At 42.8% G+C, this 20,747-nt stretch overlaps 3 protein-coding genes across 4 annotated transcripts in view; all 3 read right to left on the reverse strand.

Moving 5' to 3' along the window:
• The window catches only part of LOC135525484 (phosphofurin acidic cluster sorting protein 2-like), a 140,410-nt gene extending 139,859 nt beyond the window's left edge, over positions 1–551 (reverse strand). Inside the window, 1 exon segment of the mRNA XM_064953153.1 lies at positions 237–551. Within this exon segment, the coding sequence (XP_064809225.1) occupies positions 237–352 (116 nt within the window). The 5' untranslated portion in view covers positions 353–551.
• A 6,468-nt stretch (positions 552–7,019) lies between these two features.
• LOC135525479 (serine/arginine-rich splicing factor 5-like) lies at positions 7,020–15,504 on the reverse strand. 2 transcript variants are annotated; one of them, XM_064953148.1, is made up of 8 exons: positions 15,398–15,504; positions 14,522–14,653; positions 14,360–14,430; positions 11,739–11,885; positions 11,258–11,327; positions 9,716–9,789; positions 9,152–9,259; positions 7,020–8,049 (listed from the first exon to the last, which is right to left on the reverse strand). In XM_064953148.1, the coding sequence occupies exons 2-8, from the start codon at positions 14,645–14,647 to the stop codon at positions 7,665–7,667; spliced, it is 981 nt and encodes a 326-aa protein (XP_064809220.1). In that variant the 5' UTR covers positions 14,648–14,653; positions 15,398–15,504; the 3' UTR covers positions 7,020–7,664. The 2 variants fall into 2 exon arrangements, with proteins under 2 accessions (XP_064809220.1, XP_064809219.1); XM_064953147.1 differs by having other exon boundaries at positions 11,258–11,330.
• A 1,995-nt stretch (positions 15,505–17,499) lies between these two features.
• Positions 17,500–20,747, reverse strand: part of LOC135525480 (deubiquitinase DESI2-like) — a 12,603-nt gene continuing 9,355 nt past the window's right edge. The window contains exons 4-5 of the mRNA XM_064953149.1: positions 19,890–20,031; positions 17,500–19,676 (exon numbers count right to left, since the gene is read on the reverse strand). Coding sequence (XP_064809221.1) covers positions 19,425–19,676; positions 19,890–20,031 — 394 coding nt within the window. The 3' untranslated portion in view covers positions 17,500–19,424. The remainder of the gene's footprint in view (positions 19,677–19,889; positions 20,032–20,747) is intronic.

A 20,747-nucleotide genomic window follows, 5' to 3' on the forward strand; every position in this document is an offset into this window, starting at 1 on the left:
AGAAACGTTTTGGGATAGTCATTGTCGAAAATAGTCACACATTGTCTGCATTGCTATAGGAGCTACATGTCATTGCAATGGGCTGGTTGTTCTCGGGCGATAATACTGACGCCACTGCAGCTCGGCGGCTGTATGATTACAACGTAGCTTTCATCAGCGCAAACTGTCTGCTTGCCTTGGCACTAACAAGTCTGACAAAGTCTTGATGCAGTGGGAGACAAAGAAGAGCGGCTTACCTCGGGATGCAACTCGGGGAAGATCCATCTATTTCCCATGTGGCGAACAGGTTCATAGGCACGGGTCTGTTGAGTCCCCCTCCACCGAGGCTCAACCGGCCACTTCGCTCCGCCATGGCTCGTTATGAGGCTGGTTAAACGTCCACACGAGCCGAGGCGGTAAAAAAAATGATAGCTATCTGACTAAAATATGTCTTTGTCTTAATGTGCGTTAGCAAGTTTAATGAATTATTCATGCGGTTAAGTTGGTACAATGGGGAGTCAGCGCAGAGGCTTGTTCCAGGCGAACTGCTCCTCCTTTCTCCTCGCTTGTTTCCATGGAGGACTCGCGCGCACTGTTCGCTCGACCTGCAGTACCATGCCCACACTGCCACCCACAGGAAATAACGTCATTGCTGGCAATGCCATGGGCACATTCTCGTTCAGCTTGGGCACAAGCTGGCTCAGTTGCATGTATACAATGTCCTTGCACCGCGGAGCTCTGTCCAACCTACATGCAAAAATATGTCAAGAAAATGTATAATGTACAGTGCAGTGCTTTCAAGAACGTATTCACACCTATTGATATTCTTTTACATTTTGTTGTGTTGAGATTTTTTTTTTAAATCACCCATCTACACACAATACCCCGTACTGTCAAAGTGGAATTATATTGTTCAACATTTTTGCAAATTACAAAAAAATGTCAAGTTTAAATGTCTTGAGTCAATAAGTATTCAACCCCTTTGCTTTGACAAGCCTAAATAAGTTCAGGAGTAAAAAAAAAAGTGCTTAACAAGTCACACAATAAGTTGCATGGACTCACTCTGAGTGCAATAAATAGTGTTTAACATGATTTTTAAATGACTACCTCCTCTCTGTAACCCACACATACAGATAATTTTAAGGTCCCTCAGTCAAGCATTGCATTTCAAATACAGATTCAACCACAAAGACCAGGGAGGTTTTTCCAATGCCTTGTAAATAAGGGTACCTACTGGTAGATGTATAAAAATAAAATTAAAAAGTAGACATTGATTAAGGTGAAGTTATTTAATATACACTGCTCAAAAAAATAAAGGGAACACTTAAACAACACAATGTAACTCTGAGTCAATCACACTTCTGTGACATCAAACTGTCCACTTAGGAAGCAACACTGATTGACAATACATTTCACATGCTGTTGTGCAAATGGAATAGACAACAGGTGCTTTCACTCTAGTGGTAGCATGAGACGGAGTCTACAACCCACACAAGTGGCTCAGGTAGTTGCAGCACATCCAGGATGGCACATCAATGCGAGCTGTGGAAAGAAGGTTTGCTGTGTCTGTCACAGCATAGTGTCCAGAGCATGGAGGCGCTACCAAGAGACAGGCCAGTACATCAGGAGACGTGGAGGAGGCCGTAGGAGGGCAACAACCCAGCAGCAGGACCGCTACCTCCGCCTTTGTGCAATGAGGAGCACTGCCAGAGCCCTGCAAAATGACCTCCAGCAGGCCATTAATGTGCATGTGTCTGCTCAAACGGTCAGTAACAGACTCCATGTGGGTGGTATGAGGGCCCGACGTCCACAGGTGGGGGTTGTGCTTACAGCCCAACACCGTGCAGGACGTTTGGCATTTGCCGGAGAACACAAAGATTGGCAAATTCGCCACTGGCACCCTGTGCTCTTCACAGATGAAAGCAGGTTCACACTGAGCACATGTGACAGACGTGACAGTCTGGAGACGCCGTGGAGAACGTTCTGCTGCCTGCAACATCCTCCAGCGTGACCGGTTTGGTGGTGGGTCAGTCATGGTGTGGGGTGGCATTTCTTTGGGGGGCCGCACAGCCCTCCATGTGCTCGCCAGAGGTAGCCTGACTGCCATTAGGCACCGAGATGAGATCCTCAGAGCCCTTGTGAGACCATATGCTGGTGCGGTTGGCCCTGGGTTCCTCCTAATGCAAGACAATGCTAGACCTCATGTGGCTGGAGTGTCAGCAGTTCCTGCAAGAGGAAGGCATTGATGCTATGGACTGGCCTGCCCGTTCCCCAGACCTGAATCCAATTGAGCACATCTGGGACATCATGTCTCGCTCCATCCACCAACGCCACGTTGCACCACAGACTGTCCAGGAGTTGGTGGATGCTTTAGTCCAGGTCTGGGAGGAGATCCCTCAGGAGACCATCCGCCATCTCATCAGGAGCATGCCCAGGCGTTGTAGGGAGGTCATGCAGGCACGTGGAGGCCACACACATTACTGAGCCTCATTTTGACTTGTTAAGGACATTACATCAAAGTTGGATCAGCCTGTAGTGTGGTTTTCCACTTTAATTTTGATTGTGACTCCAAATCCAGACCTCCATGGGTTGATAAATTTGATTTCCATTGATCATTTTTGTGTGATTTTGTTGTCAGCACATTCAACTATGTAAAGAAAAAAATATTTAATAAGAATATTTCATTCATTCAGATCTAGGATGTGTTATTTTAGTGTTCCCTTTATTTTTTTGAGCAGTGTACTTTGGAAGATGTTCTCAACAACATGGATCACTGGTCAATAAAATAATGTCTACATACTGTATTCTAGTTAAAGCCACTTCGACATTGCTCGTCCTAATATTTATTTCTTAATTCCATTCTTTTACTTTGAGATGTGTGTATTGTTGTGAATTGTTACGATACAACTGCACTATTGGAACTAGGAACACAAGAATTTAGTTAGATACAACTGCACTGTTGGAACTAGGAACACAAGAATTTAGTTAGATATTACTGCACTGTTGGAACTAGGAACACAAGAATTTAGCTAGATACTACTTCACTGTTGGACTGCAATAACATCTGTTGGAACTAAATATTTAGTTACATATATTCATGTTGTGGGAACACAAAAACATTTTAGAACACAAGAATTTGCTTGTAATTGAAATTTTTCAGATGTGTGAAAAAGACTGGATTTGCTTGTAATTGAGTTTTTCAGGGGGAAAAATCCTAGAGGAAAACCTGGTTCAGTCTGCCTTCCACCAGACACTGGGAGATTAATTCACCTTTCAGCAGGACAATAGCCTAAAACACAAGGTCAAATCGACACTGGAGTTGCTTACCCAGAAGACAGTGAATGTTCCGTAGTTGCCGAGTTACAGTTTGAACTTAAAATCTACTTGAAAATCTATGGCAAGACCTGAAAATGGTTGTCGAGCAATGATCAACAACCAAATTGGACAGAGCTTGAATAATTTTGAAAAGAATAATGGGCAAATGTTGTACCATCCAGGTGTGGAAAGCTCTTAAAAGAGATTTACCCAGAAAGACTCACATCTGTTATCACTGACAAAGACGATTCGGACATGTATTGACTCAAGGGTGTGAATACTTACGTAAATGAGATCTCTATTTCAATACATTTGCAAAGATTTCTCTAAAACATGTTTTCACTTCGTCATTATGGGGCATTGTGTGTAAATGGATGAAATATACATGTTTCTCACTCATTTTGAATTCAGGCTGTAACACAACAATGTGAAATAAGTCAAGGAGTATGAATGCATTCTGAAGGCACTGTACCTAGGCTTGCCGTGACAAAGGGCGGCGGCAGGGTAGCCTAGTGGTTAGAGATGTTGGACTAGTAACTGGAAGGTTACAAGTTCAATCCCCCGAGCTGACAAGGTACAAGGTCATTCTACCCCATGCACAGGCAAGTTAACCCACTGTTCCTAGGCTGTCATAGAAAATAAGAATTTCTTCTTAACTGACTTGCTGAAGTTGAATACTTATTGACAAGACAATTTCAGCATTTTTTTTTTTTTTTTAAATGAATTTGTAAAATATTTCTAAAAACATAATTCCACTTTGACATTATGGGGCTACTGTGTGTAGGTCAGTGACACAAAATCACAATTGAATAAATTTTTTCATTCAGGCTGCAACACCAATGTGGAAGAGGTCAAGGGGTGTGAATACTTTCTGAAGGTGCTGTACTTAACCAGAACAAGTACAGGTAATTTGCTCAAATAAGTAAACATAAGTATCAAAATGATAAATAATTTAAAATTCATTAAATTAAGCAGAACCAGAAGGCACTTTTTTTTATTAATTTACAGATCGACTGGGGCACGCTCAGACATAATTTACAAATGAAGCATTTGTTTTTGGGAATCTGCCATATTTTTATTTATTTTTTATTTTACCTTTATTTAACCAGGCAAGTCAGTTAAAAACAAATTCTTACTTTCAATGACGGCCTAGGAACAGTGGGTTAACTGCCTGTTCAGGGGAAGAACAACAGATTTGTACCCTGTCAGCTCAGGGATTTGAACTTGCAACCTTCCGGTTTCTAGTCCAATGCTCTAACCACTAGGCTAAGTGTAAAGATTGTTGGGATGTTGCCTTGATTTTGTGTGTGAATTGGACCATAGTTGTGTCCTGCTAAGCATTCAAAATGTAACGAGTACTTTTAGGTTGTCAGGGAAAATGTATGGAGTAAAAAGTACATATTTTCTTTAGGAAGTGAAGTAAAAGTAGTTAAATATAAATATTGAAGTACAGATAACCTCCAAAAAACTACTTAAGTAGTACTTTAAAATATTTTTTACACCTCTGGTTAGGGAGGTGACCAAAAACCAATTGACAGAACGACAGAGTTCCTTGGCTGAGATGGGAGATCCTGCCGGAAGGACAAGAGTCTCCAAAGCACTTCAGCAATCTGGGCTTCATGGAAGTGGGCAGACTGAATCCACTCCTGAAAAGGTACGACCTGGAGTTTCCAAAAAAGGGCATGTGAAAGACTCAGGGCACAAGTGAAAAGATTGTGGTCTGACACAGAGAAAAATAAATGTGTTCTTTGGCCTGAATGCAAAGTGCTATGTCTCGAGAAAACCAGACAGTTCATCACCGGTTTAACATCATCCCCCCGTGAGGCGTGGTGGTGGCAACATCATACTATGGAGATGCTTTTCAGTAGCAGGGACTGGGAGGGAGGGAACAATGAATGGAGACAAATCATGAGAACCTGCTTCAGAGCACAAATGACCTTAGACTGGGGGGCGAAGATTTACATTCCTACAGGACAATGACACCAAGCACACAGCCAACACAACGGTGGAATGGCTTCAGAACAAGAATGTGAAAGTCCTTGAGTGGCCCAGACAAAGCCCTGACTTGTATCTCATTTAAAGTCCGTGGAAAGACTTGAAGATTGCTGTTCACCACCACTCCCCATCGAACGGTAGAAAATCCCCAAATCAAAGCTGATACAGAAATACTCAAAGATGTTAATCACCGACAAAGATGCTTCTACAAAGTACTGACTCGGGGGTGTGAATTTTTTTGTAAATGAGATCTGTATTTCATTTTCAATAAATGTGGAGAAAAAAAATAAAAAATTGAAATAGGTTTTCACTTTGGCAATATGTGATACTGTTTATATGCTTACACAGAGACAAAATGAGGGCAAACCCAACAGTGTAATTCATTTTCATTGTCCGTAACATGACTATAGTAACAATTTGGGGGGGGGACAGCTGTCGAACCCATTATAACTTCAGATCAATCAACATGTCTACACTTTGTTCAATTATGCCACCTGGTGGCATGAAAATCTGGCTGTTGACACTTCCATAGAGCACAATATTAGCAGTGAGGATTCAGTCTACGAAAGCTACACACTGACTTGACAGCTGAGAACTTCCATTCTCCTTGGTACATGCTGTAAAGAAGATCTGTTTCAGCTATTCAAAAGGATGTCACGCTGCTTGCTTAGCCGGGCAGCAAATGAGGTCTAAGGTACTGCAGCTCAGCCGTCACTATTCCCCGGTTCGAAACCTGGCCAGAATTTTTTTATTTTACCTTTATTTAACTAGGCAAGTCAGTTAAGAAAAAAATACTTATTTTCAATGACGGCCTAGGAACTGTGGGTCAACTGCCTTGTTCAGGTGCAGAACGACAGATGACAGTAGCTTGTCAGCTCGGGGGTTTAAACTTGCAACTTTCCGGTTGCTAGTCCAGCGCTCTAAACACGAGGCTACCCTGTCACATCAGGCCACCAGTCAATTGGCCCAACGTCATCCGGGTTAAGCCGGCAATTGTAAAGAATTTGTTCTTAAATGACTTGCCTAAGTAAAAAGATCAACGTTTTTTTTTTTTAAACAGGTAGCGATTCCCCCAGTCTGCTCACAGAGGATTAAACACAGGACATCTGCTAGTACATGACCATGTTCACTTGCGCCACGCCAAAAGCTAGCTAAAAATCAGCAGCAGAAGTGGGGACATCTCAGGCTGAGGATCACAACACCCCATGTGATCAATAAGAGGCCAATTCACACCTTTCGGCAGGACCATTATCCTTAAAAAGCAGATAAATTTGAAAAAAAAAAAAAAGGTTTTATTTGCAGCAACATACAGACCCTGCTCTAAGATCACAAAATGTAGACGAGCAGAAAAACCACAGACATTAGATCTCTGGAGCCACGGGGAAATAGGGACATTTTTTTTTTAGCTCAATCATTTTGAACAGAGAGTCAAATGACCAGAATATTCCAAACCTACACTCGGGGTTCGCCCATCGAGATTAACAAAGCATGCACACTTAGAAGTGGTGATTTAGACTATGCACTTGTAGTCTTGTTTATATATTTGTTTTAATTATAAAAGACAAATCAGTTAATTTGTGAAATGCTTATTCAGTATACTCAATCATAGTTAAAACGCAACAAAAACCTCATAGTAGATTAAATTAATTCACAACACCCATCCAAATCATTTTGGGTGCAGTTTAACTTAACTGTTAAGAGTGTGGATTGGAACACAAATAAGACAAAAAAACAGAAAAAAAACCATTGTATTGATTAGACAAAGTTCACTTCAAAACAATTGTACATTTCATACAACTTACCAATCACAACGAGACTTACAAACCTGCAGGGACAACGATACAGATATTCAACAGGACAGCGACCCAATCAAAAGCTCTCAAATCACACTGTACATTTCATTAACAAAAAAAAAAACAAAAAAAAAGTTTGGTTTTCAAACGGAAACGCTTTAATTATTCAGATAGCAATAAAAGACTAAATTAGAAGTTGAATTGGCGGACACAGGATCCTACCTATAATCATAAAATAACCAGTCCAGGGCCAAGAGGAACTGAACCAACCAGGACTAAAGCTCAGATTTTAAAATTAGATTGTGGGAGAGAGGGCATTACACCCAAGGCAAGGCTCCTCTTCATTACAACCCACTAGCAGGCAGGCAGGCAGGCTGGCACAATGCCAGGTGCCACAGTTCCAGCATGACATTCCCTTCAGTCCATACATACCACTACACCAATGGAGACTGGTGGTCACTTTTTAAATCGGGAGGACAGACTCATTGGTATGGAACTAACAGAACTTTATCAGTGTTCACATTCCCAATGAGTCTCTACTCCTTCCACTGGACTATTCCTCAACAGCTCCCTCAGAGCGGCTCAGTGCTGGCTCTCCACCGAGGGGGACCGAGACCGGGACGGCTTCCGGGCCGGGGCAGGAGAACGGGAGCGCGGGGGAGGGGTACGGGAACGGGGGGCAGGGGAGCGGGAACGCGGGGGAGGGGTACGGGAACGAGAGCGTGCGGGAGGGGTACGGGAACGGGATTTGGAACGGGAGGGGGAACGTGAAGTGGAGCGATGTGCAGCCCTGCCCCCTCCTCCTCCTCCTGAGGAAGGCTTCTTCTCCGGAGTACGGCTGGCAGAGCGAGGGCTCCTGGAGCGATGACTGCTCCTGCTGCGGCTGGGGGACTTGGAGCGAGGGGACCGGGACCGGCTACGGGACCGGGAGTAGCTGCGGGACCCACGGGAACGACTCCTGCTGTGACTGGTGGAACAGAATAATTCAAATTCAAATTAATTAATTACATTTACCCCACAGCCAACCACTAATGTAGTCCAACTCTCTAACCACTAGGCTACCTGCTGGTTACTAGTCCAACGCTCTAACCACTAGGCTACCTGCTGGTTACTAGTCCAACGCTCTAACCACTAGGCTACCTGCTGGTTACTAGTCCAACTCTCTAACCACTAGGCTAACTGCTGGTTACTAGTCCAACGCTCTAACCACTAGGCTACCTGCTGGTTACTAGTCCAACGCTCTAACCACTAGGCTACCTGCTGGTTACTGGTCCAACGCTCTAACCACTAGGCTACCTGCTGGTTACTAGTCCAACGCTCTAACCACTAGGCTACCTGCTGGTTACTAGTCCAACTCTCTAACCACTAGGCTACCTGCTGGTTACTAGTCCAACGCTCTAACCACTAGGCTACCTGCTGGTTACTAGTCCAACTCTCTAACCACTAGGCTACCTGCTGGTTACTAGTCCAACGCTCTAACCACTAGGCTACCTGCTGGTTACTAGTCCAACGCTCTAACCACTAGGCTACCTGCTGGTTACTAGTCCAACGCTCTAACCACTAGGCTACCTGCTGGTTACTAGTCCAACGCTCTAACCACTAGGCTACCTGCTGGTTACTAGTCCAACGCTCTAAGCACTAGGCTACCTGCTGGTTACTAGTCCAACTCTCTAACCACTAGGCTACCTGCTGGTTACTAGTCCAACGCTCTAAACACTAGGCTACCTGCTGGTTACTAGTCCAACGCTCTAACCACTAGGCTACCTGCTGGTTACTAGTGCAACGCTCTAACCACTAGTATATTTACGGGTATACCCACAGCCAACCACTAACGTAGCTCCCTAAAACAACAAGTCCGTTTGCATTCCAGTCCTTTATACTCCAATCTCAAGTCCCTTAGTAGTGCTCAACGCTGCAGGCCAATCTTTGAAGCTTCCTTTTTGTAGCTAGCTAGCTACACTGCCCCAAAACATCAAGACACGGTTGGCTCACAATTCTAGTTGCAAACGGAAAACCCACAATCTTGTATTTATCCAACTTCACTACAAAACTGGAAGAGGGATGCCTACCGGCTATTGCGATCCTCAGACAGCTTCAGCTTCCGTCCATTCAAGTCTGTTCCATCCAGCTTATCAAGAGCGTTCTTCATATCACTGTGTGATGCAAACTCCACCACCCTGCCGAGTCAAATCACATTTAAGCTGACAGCTCATTTCATAATAGCAGCAGGGCAGACCACATTTGTTTGTTTTAATAAAAACAAGAGGGTTTCTAAAATTCAGACAGTCATCCGTCATTTCAGCCCTTCCATTTTGTGCCGAATGAACAGGGCCCTGGTCAGACAACTCGCCCTTCCATTTTGTGCCGAATGAACAGGGCCCTGGTCAGACAACTCGCCCTTCCATTTTGTGCCGAATGAACAGGGCCCTGGTCAGACAACTCGCCCTTCCATTTTGTGCCGAATGAACAGGGCCCCGGTCAGACAACTCGCCCTTCCATTTTGTGCCGAATGAACAGGGCCCCGGTCAGACAACTCGCCCTTCCATTTTGTGCCGAATGAACAGGGCCCCGGTCAGACAACTCGCCCTTCCATTTTGTGCCGAATGAACAGGGCCCCTGGTCAGACAACTCACCCTTCATTCTTGTTGGTTCGGTGGGCATCCACAAAGGTGACCTCTCCAACTTTCCTCATGAGATCTTTCAGGTCCTGTGGTGAAGCATACACGAGTCAGTGACAGACCAACACACGAATGTGGCTGAGAGAACTCTGAACCTGGGGCAAGACAAAAAAATCAATAAAGCAATACAACAGTAAACCCCCCACCCATGTAATACTGACCTCATCAAAACACAGTTACAATGTGATGTTCTGGCGTTTTCGGGACGAGGGGCGTTTAATAAGTGACGAGCCACTGCCATGGCCTCAAAGGAGAAACCTGACACTACTTAGTTCCCCGGTATTGTATTTTAGGTTTGTTAAGTCAAATAGGATTGATGTGACAAATAGGGAGATGGTGAGACGCGACAAAATCCTTTGAGGTGTCGTGTCTTGGACATGTTGTCGGTTAGTGGCAACTGTAATAGTTTTTAGGGGGCGTCTCTAAACTAAAATGAAGTCTACGGAGATCAGAAGTTTTTTCATTTCATCATGACCCATTTTGATCAAGGGGATCTTTCAGTAAACTATTAGTTGGCCTAGTATAAATGTTCCATAAGTTTTCCCAGTAAGACTAAGGTAAACGATTCTACTTCCTGTTCCTCCCAACCCTTAAACCCAATCACATGAGTTATATGTTACTTACCGTTCCATACCCAGGAAGACATTAGCAAAGAGCCACGTGTCCAAATAGAGGACCAATGGGAACCAATGCAGTCACAGTGTTAAGCCCTTGAGAAACGACCTCCCTCAGCCTTGACAGACCCGGACTCCGGCCAGCCTCCACAAGTAAAGGACCACCAGAGATCAAGTAGGGGAAGGAACGAAGGAAGAGGGTGTGCAGTGTGCCCAACTGTCAACACACCCAGCTCCATCAGCAACAGATAAAAGAACCAAACGGGAGAGTGTAGGGAACGTGGAGTGGGTTGAGGGAGTAACAGGCTGGCTGCATTCGGGTGGGGAGGGGGGGGTGGGTATCCACCAGACCAGACCACAGAACCTCCAGACTGGGGCTTTACGAGGGACCATCCTAAGGCTATCCTGCGCTAGAGCCCTTTCACCCGCTACGGGGCCCAGCCAAGATTTAGACCAGCGGCAACTGCGTGTAAGGAGAGGCACCAAATGGACACTATTGAAAACACAACCAGCAGAGGGCGCTATGCACATAACACCTCCAAGGAGGTTGTGCATGCAACTCCATTATAAACTAATAACCAGAATAAGAATAAGCTGTTAAAATAAAATTATGATGTGATTGGTTAGATTTACCTTCTGGTATAAGTGCTTATTTATATATATAAATATATATTTATATATAAATCAAGAAATAAAACAATGAATTCCTGAATCCAAAAGGGGCCTTGCCGTTTTATCTCCCCTAATGGACTTTTGAACATATAGCTGTGTCCTTTGGTAATAAATCATCATGTTTTCAATAAGAATACAGCTTATAAGAAAAAAAAAAAAAGCAGTATCAGTACAGAGTAATGGTCTGAAGCAGATGGGTTTAACCTCTCACCTGCCAACTGATGCGTGACGACAGGTTCTCCACGATGATTCTGTGCTCAGTGCGCACCGGAGGACCATACCTACTGCATAGGAGGAAGGCAGAGAAAAGTTATAAACACGGGGGGGGGGGGGGGTGAACTGTCACTATTATGACTGAAGAGTGTCATACACATGAGAGCCTGCCATTAAATGAAGACACAGGTCAATAGATATAATACAATGTACAGCATTGGACCAAGACAGGGTCACAATGTATTCTAAATCACACTGGGGAAATGACTCCGACAAGTGAAAGCGTTCAAATCAAGCGGCGGTAAGTCTTAATTATTCAGCTGGTATATTCAATACGTGTAAGACATGCTACTTCGGCACACGGAGCCACCAAGGAAGGTCGCCATCTCCGAGCTATGAAGGGGAACTAAAATCCCACCGACTAAACTCCAGTCGCTGCAGGTGAGAAGGTTGAACACGAAGCGGTGTGGTCTGTGTACCTGGAGCCGCCTCCACCTCCACCGCGGCGATCACCAGACCCCTGGCGGTAGCTGCTGAAACGAGGGGAGAAACGTCCTCCTCCTCCGCCCCCCATCCCGGGTCCACCACCCCTCCCTCTTCTGGAGCGGGCATGCTCTATAGTCACCCTATTAATACAAATAAAAAAACACACAAGACACTTATAACAGGGCTGTAGAAATGACTAAAATACTTTGTATTCTTTCTTCATCCTACGTAATCTATTTGTATTATCTGATTAACGTGTCTGAACAGGGGGAGGGGGGCGGGGGTCATTGAAGGTGTTAGTAAATCCAGAATTCTAAATAATGCGATTGTCACCGGTCTCGGGTGTGTCGTGTTCAAACGGACTTGTCCGGAAGTGCCGTCGAACGTGACATGGTACAGTAGCCAGAGAAACCGTCTAATTTATCTAATTTATGCCGCTGCACTGGCATTTTATGAGACAGCGCGTGTAGCTTGTTGTTGGCTAATCATTAGTCGAAGCTGCAAACTGGGGTGGCAGTGTAGCCTAGTGGTTAGAGCATTGCACTAGTAACCAAAAGGTTGCAAGTTCAAATCCCCGAGCTGACAAGGTACAAAATATGTCTTTCTGCCCCTGAACAGGCAGTTAACCCACTGTTCCTAGGCCGTCATTGAAAATAAGAATTTGTTCTTAACTGACTTGCCTAGTAAAATAAAGGTTAAAAAAATAATAAAAAACTGCTGGTGTGTAGCTTGTTGTTGGCTAATCATTATGCTACAGATAGAGACTTGCACCGTGTGTCACAAAAGTTTGGAGATAACTGCCAGACGCTCGTAGTACAGCCCCTCCCAGCTATACCAGCGTCATCTCCCTCTCGACGGTTAGCGGGTCTGGATCCGACCAGGTCCATAAGGAATGCCTCCCGGGTCAGTTTGGAATGTGTGTATATATTAGATGCATACCGGATCCATTTTGAAACTGGGCCTGTGAAGAACTCTAGTTGTTATTACCAGGATCTGACCACAAGATGCTATTATTAGGTACCATTGAATTGCGTTTGCGCCACAAATTCCAATTTTGGACAACAAAAGCAACGCATGTATTGGCAACAACAACTGCCCGAGTTACACCATCAGTGCTTAGACTGTCCGCAATAGGCTGAGAGGGGCTGGACTGGGGGCTTGTAGGCCTATTGTAAGGCAGGTCCTCACCAGACATCACCGCCTGTGGACACAAAGAGCCCGGATCTCAATCCCATTGAGCACGTCTGGGACCTGTTGGAACGCAGGGTGGGGGCCATTCACCCCCAGAAATGTCTGGGAACTTGCCTTGGTGGAAGAGTGGGGTAACATCTCACAGCAGAACTGACAAATCTGGTGCAGTCCATGAGGAGATGCACTGCAGTATTTAATGCAGCTGGTGGCCACACCAGATACTGACTCTTAATTTTGACCCCCCCCTCCCCTTTGTTCAGGGACACATTCAATTTCTGTTAGTCACATGTCTGTGGAATTTGTTCAGTTTGTCTCAGTTGTTGAATCTTGTTATGTTCATACAAATATTTACAAGTTAGCTGAAAATAAACGCAGTTAACAGTGAGGACATTTTTTTTTTAGTTTATAAAAATGTAATTCTATCTATATTTGTGCAAAAAATGTTTTGTTGTGATGTCAAGAAAATCTTAACAATTCAAGTAGAGTGCAAAAATCGGGGCAGAAAAATTGACCGCTATCATAAAGGGAGAATAATTATTTACACATGTTAAGTTTCCTGAAAATAAACGCAGTTTACAGTGAGAGGATATTTATATTTTTGCCGAGTTTCATTACATAGTTCCCATCCTAAATCCAGAGCATCAGCTCCATACTACACATCAGACAGAAATTATACTGTCTACTCATTGTTGGGATTTGTGGCGGTTGACAATTCCCCGAAGTCCAACTTATTTTTTAGGAAACAAAAAAGGTCCAATATGGTACTCTACTTATTGAATATTATTTCAATCCTATACATTAACAATTATAGCGCAATCAATTCACTTAAATCATCTGTGATCAAATAACACTTCAACAAAATAATGTTGAAGTGTTACGGGAAATCTATTTCCAGTTCCAGAAATTACTTCCGAACAATCTGAGGTGCCCTGGGCTTTCTGGATGGAACAACCCAATTGTGTAATTAAGTAGCACTTTGGGCAAATTATTTCACTCGTAATGGAAATAATGTACTTTTTACTCCATTCACTTCCCCCTGACACCCAAAAGTGACAATGGTCTAATTCACGCACTTATAAAGAGAACATCCCTGTTCATCTCTACTGCCTCTGATATAGCAGACTCACTAAAACACAAATGCATAGTTGGTAAATAATAAATAAAAAACAAAGTGTCATATGGTTTGCTTAAGACATTTTAAATGATTTATTTTTAATTAGGCAAGTGCATTTAAAACAAAATACTTTTAAGACTTACTCAAATTGGTATTTTACTGGGTGACTTTCACAAGTCATCTTATTCTACTCAAGTATGAAAATTGTGTACTTCTTCCAACACTGCCCATGTGTATTAAATATCAAAACATAACAGGTTGCAATTTATCTTTCTTGAGACTTTGCTCAATGTGTATCCAAATCATTACCTTTCACTACAGAGTTCCTTGCCATTCAGCTCGTAAACTGCATCATCAGCGTCTCTGTGGTCGTCAAACTCCTGATTGACGAGAGGGGGTGGGGTTAACTAATCAACAAACAAAACATCCACAATAGGTGTTTGATCAAGACACGAGGCAAGGCCGACTTACCACAAAGCCGAATCCGTTCTTCAAATTTACTTCCCGGATCCTTCCATAACCTTTGAAGAACTTCTCCACGTCCCGCTCACGAGCATGCGGGCTCAAACGACCGATAAACACTCGACATCCACTCATAGTTATCTGAAAAAACAACAAAAAGTTGACTTGGTGATTAACAGAACATTTACCACCCCCCCCCAAACAAGTAGGTTGCCGACAAGGCCCAGATCAGTGTGCTAACTAGCTAACGTTAGCTAAGAGTTATCAATACTAAAAGTGCACTTTAGCCCAGTTTATTAGCCTTAATGCTGGTTAGTACTAGCCAGATTGCCGAACCCAGACGAGACGACTACGTATACAGTTTCACATATAGGCTAAACGAATAAACTACATACCGTTTAATATGAATTAAAACAATCTTGATCATGTGTATATATATACGTTAGTAAGCTAACTAGCTAACGTTAGTCGCCAGCTATCCGGTCGCAGTTCGTTTTTTCCACGAGTTCCCAGTTGTCTTGAACGCGGCATTTTACAACCCGACGAAAAGGCCGCAATTATACGAACAAAATGTTGTGTTAGTGGTGCTATTCTCTGGGTGCTGAAAAGTAGTTGGGATTATTTTTAATTGTTTTAACGTCATTGTATGCTACATCGGAGATCCAGCCCATCCACAAAAATAATCGCAGTTTCGTCGGCGACGTACGTTATTAGCTAGCTAACGTTACCATGTCGTGCAGTTGCCTTTTCGCTACTCTAGCTAGTTTAGCTGCATTCCTAGCTTAGCACACGGAACAAAACGTTAATCATTAACATTATTGATTCGCCAAAATATTTGTGCAAGTCTACTTACGACATTTACAATTATCTAAATTTGAACCTCACCCTTGCCGTTGTCTTCGTTACTTCTGGTAGTGTGCTTGCTTGGTTGATGTGTATCAAAATGGCGACTCCGAGTGAGAGAAAGATGAGGAAACCGGATGTTCATCAGCACCAAGAGTGGTGGGCGTGTTCAAGTCCAACAGACCTATCAAAAAACGTTCCATAAGACCCATGACACAGATATAACAATGAGACAGATATTTCACCGGATGTAAAAATGTGAAGCATCCAGTTGATGTTTCAACGTTTGGTGGTGAGAGGAAACCATGTGTCCGCCAGTGGGAGAAGATGAAAGCGAGATGGTTTATGGCCAATATTCTGCTAATGTTCTCATCGATTAAATATTTGATCTCAAAACAATGTTCAAAACTAGAATATGATACGAACAGACTGGACTAAGTTTGCTAGACTTCACCCTTGGCCAAAGTTTTAAAAAATTGCGTTTAGGAGAGCAACCACGAATTGAGTTATTGCACAGGCGCACTTCAAATCAGGCGTTCCCTATCGGAAATATGCAAATCAATGCTAGAATGAGCCAATAGGCTCTCACTGGCTCGTGTTTAGCTCTGCCCACCTTCTTGCTTGTTCTGCCCACTATGAGCAATTTACTCCCAGAGGAAACGACATGTTGTGGTCTATCTTGGGTTAGTTATAACAAAAATCTTTGCTCCTGCACTCTAAACATCTCTGAACAAAAATGTACTGAAAATGTACATACAAAATAGCCAGATCTTTATGACACATTTCCCACAACATTCTGCTGGCCATCTCATCTGACTTGAACTCAAAATAAGATTTTCCTCCCATTCAATGGTGTTCATTTCAGACGGTGTGGCCAAACTCAAGGACAGGACAACATATTACTGCTATTCTTGAATCTTTACTCTATTACCATCCTTAACATTTGTGGCATCGTCTTACAATTCGGTAAAGCACATACATAATACAATGACCCAGGGGCGGCAGGGTAGCCTAGTGGTTAGAGCGTTGGTCTAGTAACCGGAAGGTTGCAAGTTCAAATCCCCGAGCCGACAAGGTACACATCTGTCGTTCTTCCCCTGAACAAGCAGTTATAACCCACTGTTCCTAGGCCGTCATTGAAAATAAGAATTTGTTCTTACCTGGTTTTATAAAGGTTAAATAGAAAAGGTCTTCTCTGCAGAAAGTACCAAAACTGATTTCAATATAGAGCATGGAATACTGACCTTTACGGAACCCATTTCAAGATGACAAAAAAAAAAATCTTCCTGAATTTAAAAAAACAAAAAAACAATGTTGATGACACTACACATTAAATAAATAGATGATTTAAAAAGTAAGTATATGAACAAATAAATCTAGTTATTTTATTTTGCCCAGTTGTCATGGAGATGATGGATAATAATGAGACACCGGTGTAACAAACACAGGTCATGTGACTTCCTTCCTGAGAGGGGGATGGGATACGGAGGGGTGGAGGCAGACAGACAGACAGTAAACCAAGGAGGAGAAGAGAAAGAAAGGACAATATTGTCCTCCAGAAAGACTTATGTACGGAATGACTTCAGAATGGATACTATTGACTCTACCAGAGCAGCTGTAATATAATGCAGGAACAGAACAGAATAACATGTAGCCTAACGTCTGTCTCATCTGGAAACAGCATTATTGACATTGTTTGATAGGTTGGTAGTCAGTGTAATACTCTAGTCCAAGACTTGCTGACTGGTCGGACAACTGGCTGACTGGTAGGATAATTGACTGACTGGTAGGACAACTGGCTGACTGGTAGGACAACTGACTGACTGGTAGGACAACTGACTGACCGACCGCCCCCCCCTTCCTCGACGGGCTTCCAGACCCCTCACACACCTCCTCAATCACTCTCTGGGGAGGAGGGGTCAAGACAAGAGGAGTTGTATGAACAGAAAACTGTGATTCAACAACTATGAGTTTCACTTTCACTGCTGAGATTTCTTATGTTGCGCGCCAACTGATCGGTCACAAGGGTTGAGATTTCTTGATCAGGTTTCATCTCCTGATGAAATATTGAATGGTTCCCATTGAAGAAGTGTATAAATGAGACACCTGCCAGTGTTATTCATCACATGATGGTAGTAAGTAGCTAATTATATGGGGGGGGGGGGGCAATGTCTTGTTAAACAATACATGAGACCATGAAATAGACAAATAACACCCAAATATATAATACTAATATGGTCAAATGTAATCATTGAAGTCAATATGGTCCAAAACTAATTTTGGATGTCTTCACTTTTGTCCAATCCTTTGCTCTTGGCACATCATTTTCAGTTAAGAATGACATTTAACAGAAATGTGCTGGTTTAAATCCCACATGTAATTACTCCTTCTAAACAGAGCACATATCACTATATATCAGGTTCATATCACTATATATAGTGCACTACAACGTCCACAAAATGGCCAGAATATTAACCCCCCCACACACACACACACACACACACACACACACACACACACACATAAACATAGCAAAACATCTTTGAAGTTAAGACTGAAGGCCCAAGTAGTGAGGTTAAGTACCTCTTGAAGTGAGCAGCAAGTAACATCCTGCTAACGTCACAATACCAGTAGTCTCAGGCGTCGTCCCAAATGGAACACTATGCCCTGGATTGGGCACTTATTTTGACCAGAGCCATAAGGGCCCTTGCAACAACAACAACAAAAAATTGTGCACTATATATAGGGAATAGGGTTCCATAGGGCTCTGGTCTAAAATAGTGCACTATATATAGGGAATAGGGTTCAATAGGGCTCTGGTCTAAAATAGTGCACTATATATAGGGAATGGGGTTCCATAGGGATCTGGTCTGAAGTAGTGCACTATATAGGGAATAGGGTTCTATAGGGCTCTGGTCTAAAATAGTGCACTATATATAGGGAATAGGGTTCCATAGGGCTCTGGTCTAAAATAGTGCACTATATATAGGGAATGGAGTTCCATAGGGCTCTGGTCTAAAGTAGTGCACTGTATAGGGAATAGGGTTCCATAGGGCTCTGGTCTAAAGTAGTGCACTATATATAGGGAATGGAGTTCCATAGGGCTCTGGTCTAAAGTAGTGCACTGTATAGGGAATAGGGTTCCATAGGGCTCTGGTCTAAAGTAGTGCACTATATATAGGGAATAGGGTTCCATAGGGCTCTGGTCTAAAGTAGTGCACTATATATAGGGAATAGGGTTCCATAGGGCTCTGGTCTAAAGTAGTGCACTATATGTGGGGAATAGGGTTCTATAGGGCTCTGGTCTAAAGTAGTGCACTATATGTGGGGAATAGGGTTCCATAGGGCTCTGGTCTAAAGTAGTGCACTATATATAGGGAATAGGGTTCTATAGGGCTCTGGTCTAAAATAGTGCACTATATATAGGGAATAGGGTTCTATAGGGCTCTGGTCTAAAATAGTGCACTATATAAGGAATAGGGCTCTGGTCTAAAGTAGTCCACTATATAGGGAATAGGGCTCCATTTGGGACGTTCATTGAGATTTATCTTTGTGGTGTCTGATAGCCGTTCACTCTACAATAGAAGGAGCTCTGCAAGAAGAGAATCAGGGTGGATCGGGGATGAAGGCTGACAAAAAATGTAAAAGTTCATGGAAAAAGGAGAAATGACCAGAAAGTAGCCCAGACCTACAGTACATCATGTAGCTGTGGTCAATCTAAAAGAGCCATGCCATGCTCTGAGTTAGTTTGTCAACAAACCTATAACAAATCCCCCTCCGGAATATATCTACCATATCTAAAAGGGACAAAACCAGGGAAAGGATCTAAGGATCTGGAGGTTTTGCAGGACCCTCCAGCCCGTACTACCAGGCTAGCTAATCATCCGTCGTCTTCGTCTCTGTTCTCAGGGGTGGTACTATGAGGTCAGGTGGTTATTCAGTCAGGCCCACAGATATTACATCACTACATCCCCTGCAGAGGGGACCAGGTGACCTTCTGGTTCGAAGGTCAAAGGTAATTGAGAGAGTCCTATTTGGCTGTTCTCTTCAGACCTATACAGTCATTGGCTCAGACCCGTGTATGGCGACAGCTGTGTGAGGATCCGGTGCCCGCCCCAGCGGTCCCAGAGGCTGAGTTGGGGTCCTCGTCGCTGGACTCTCCGGCCTCCCGCTCCTCCTTGTGGAGCCCCATGCTGATGTGGCTCTGCAGGGCAGCGGGGGTCAGCCACTCCTTGGGGAGGCAGGTCTGGAGGAAGGGCACGCAGGAGCTGAAGTAGGCCAGACGGTTCACCCAGCGAGGGATCTCACGCCCACACAACAGCTGGAATAGAACGAAAACAAACATGTTTTTCAATTGGCAAGTTTAAAAAAACATACTCTGCAAAATATGCATGACTGTCAATAGGCAATGTTCCTATTGACAGTAATGGCTCTATCAGATCGTTCACAATAAATGTCAATATAATGTATAATTCAAAATGTATAATCAAACAGTAATCCTCTGTAATGAAACGGTGATGAAACAGAAACTTACCTCAGAAAGCGAGGATGAGAAGTGGTTGCAGTTCTTGTGCATTAGATGGTAAGAGTTGCCCTTGAAATCCCTCCCCAGCTCCTCCATGATTTTATCCATATCCTCCACTGCAAAGTCTGTTGTGCCCAAAGCGATAGCCTCCCTGTGTTAGAAAAAATGTTTTGTAATCATACTCTCACATCCTTACTGAAACTTGTGTTGAGCTATTGAAGAATACATGAAAAGAAGTAAAGATGCTCTGGATGGAAACATTGTACATCTTGTCTATTGATATTCTGTATCATGACATTCTATATTATGTCATTCTATATGATGTCATTCTATATTATGTCATTCTATATTATGTATTATGTCACTCTATTTGATGTCATTCTATATTATGTCATTCTATATTATGTCATTCTGTATTATGTCATTCTATATTATGTATTATGTCATTCTATTTGATGTCATTCTATATTATGTCATTCTATATTATGTCATTCTATATTATGTCATTCTATACTATGTCATTCTGTATTATGTATTATATCATTCTATATTATGTCATTCTATATTATGTCATTCTATATTATGTATTATGTCATTCTATTTGATGTCATTCTATATTATGTATTATGTCATTCTATATTATGTATTATGTCACTCTATTTGATGTCATTCTATATTATGTCATTCTATATTATGTCATTCTGTATTATGTCATTCTATATTATGTATTATGTCATTCTATTTGATGTCATTCTATATTATGTCATTCTATATTATGTCATTCTATATTATGTCATTCTATATTATGTCATTCTATATTATGTATTATGTCATTCTATATTATGTCATTCTATATGATGTATTATG

The sequence above is a fragment of the Oncorhynchus masou genome, chromosome 32 (assembly GCF_036934945.1).
Source record: "Oncorhynchus masou masou isolate Uvic2021 chromosome 32, UVic_Omas_1.1, whole genome shotgun sequence".
NCBI classification, from domain to species: Eukaryota; Metazoa; Chordata; class Actinopteri; order Salmoniformes; family Salmonidae; genus Oncorhynchus; species Oncorhynchus masou.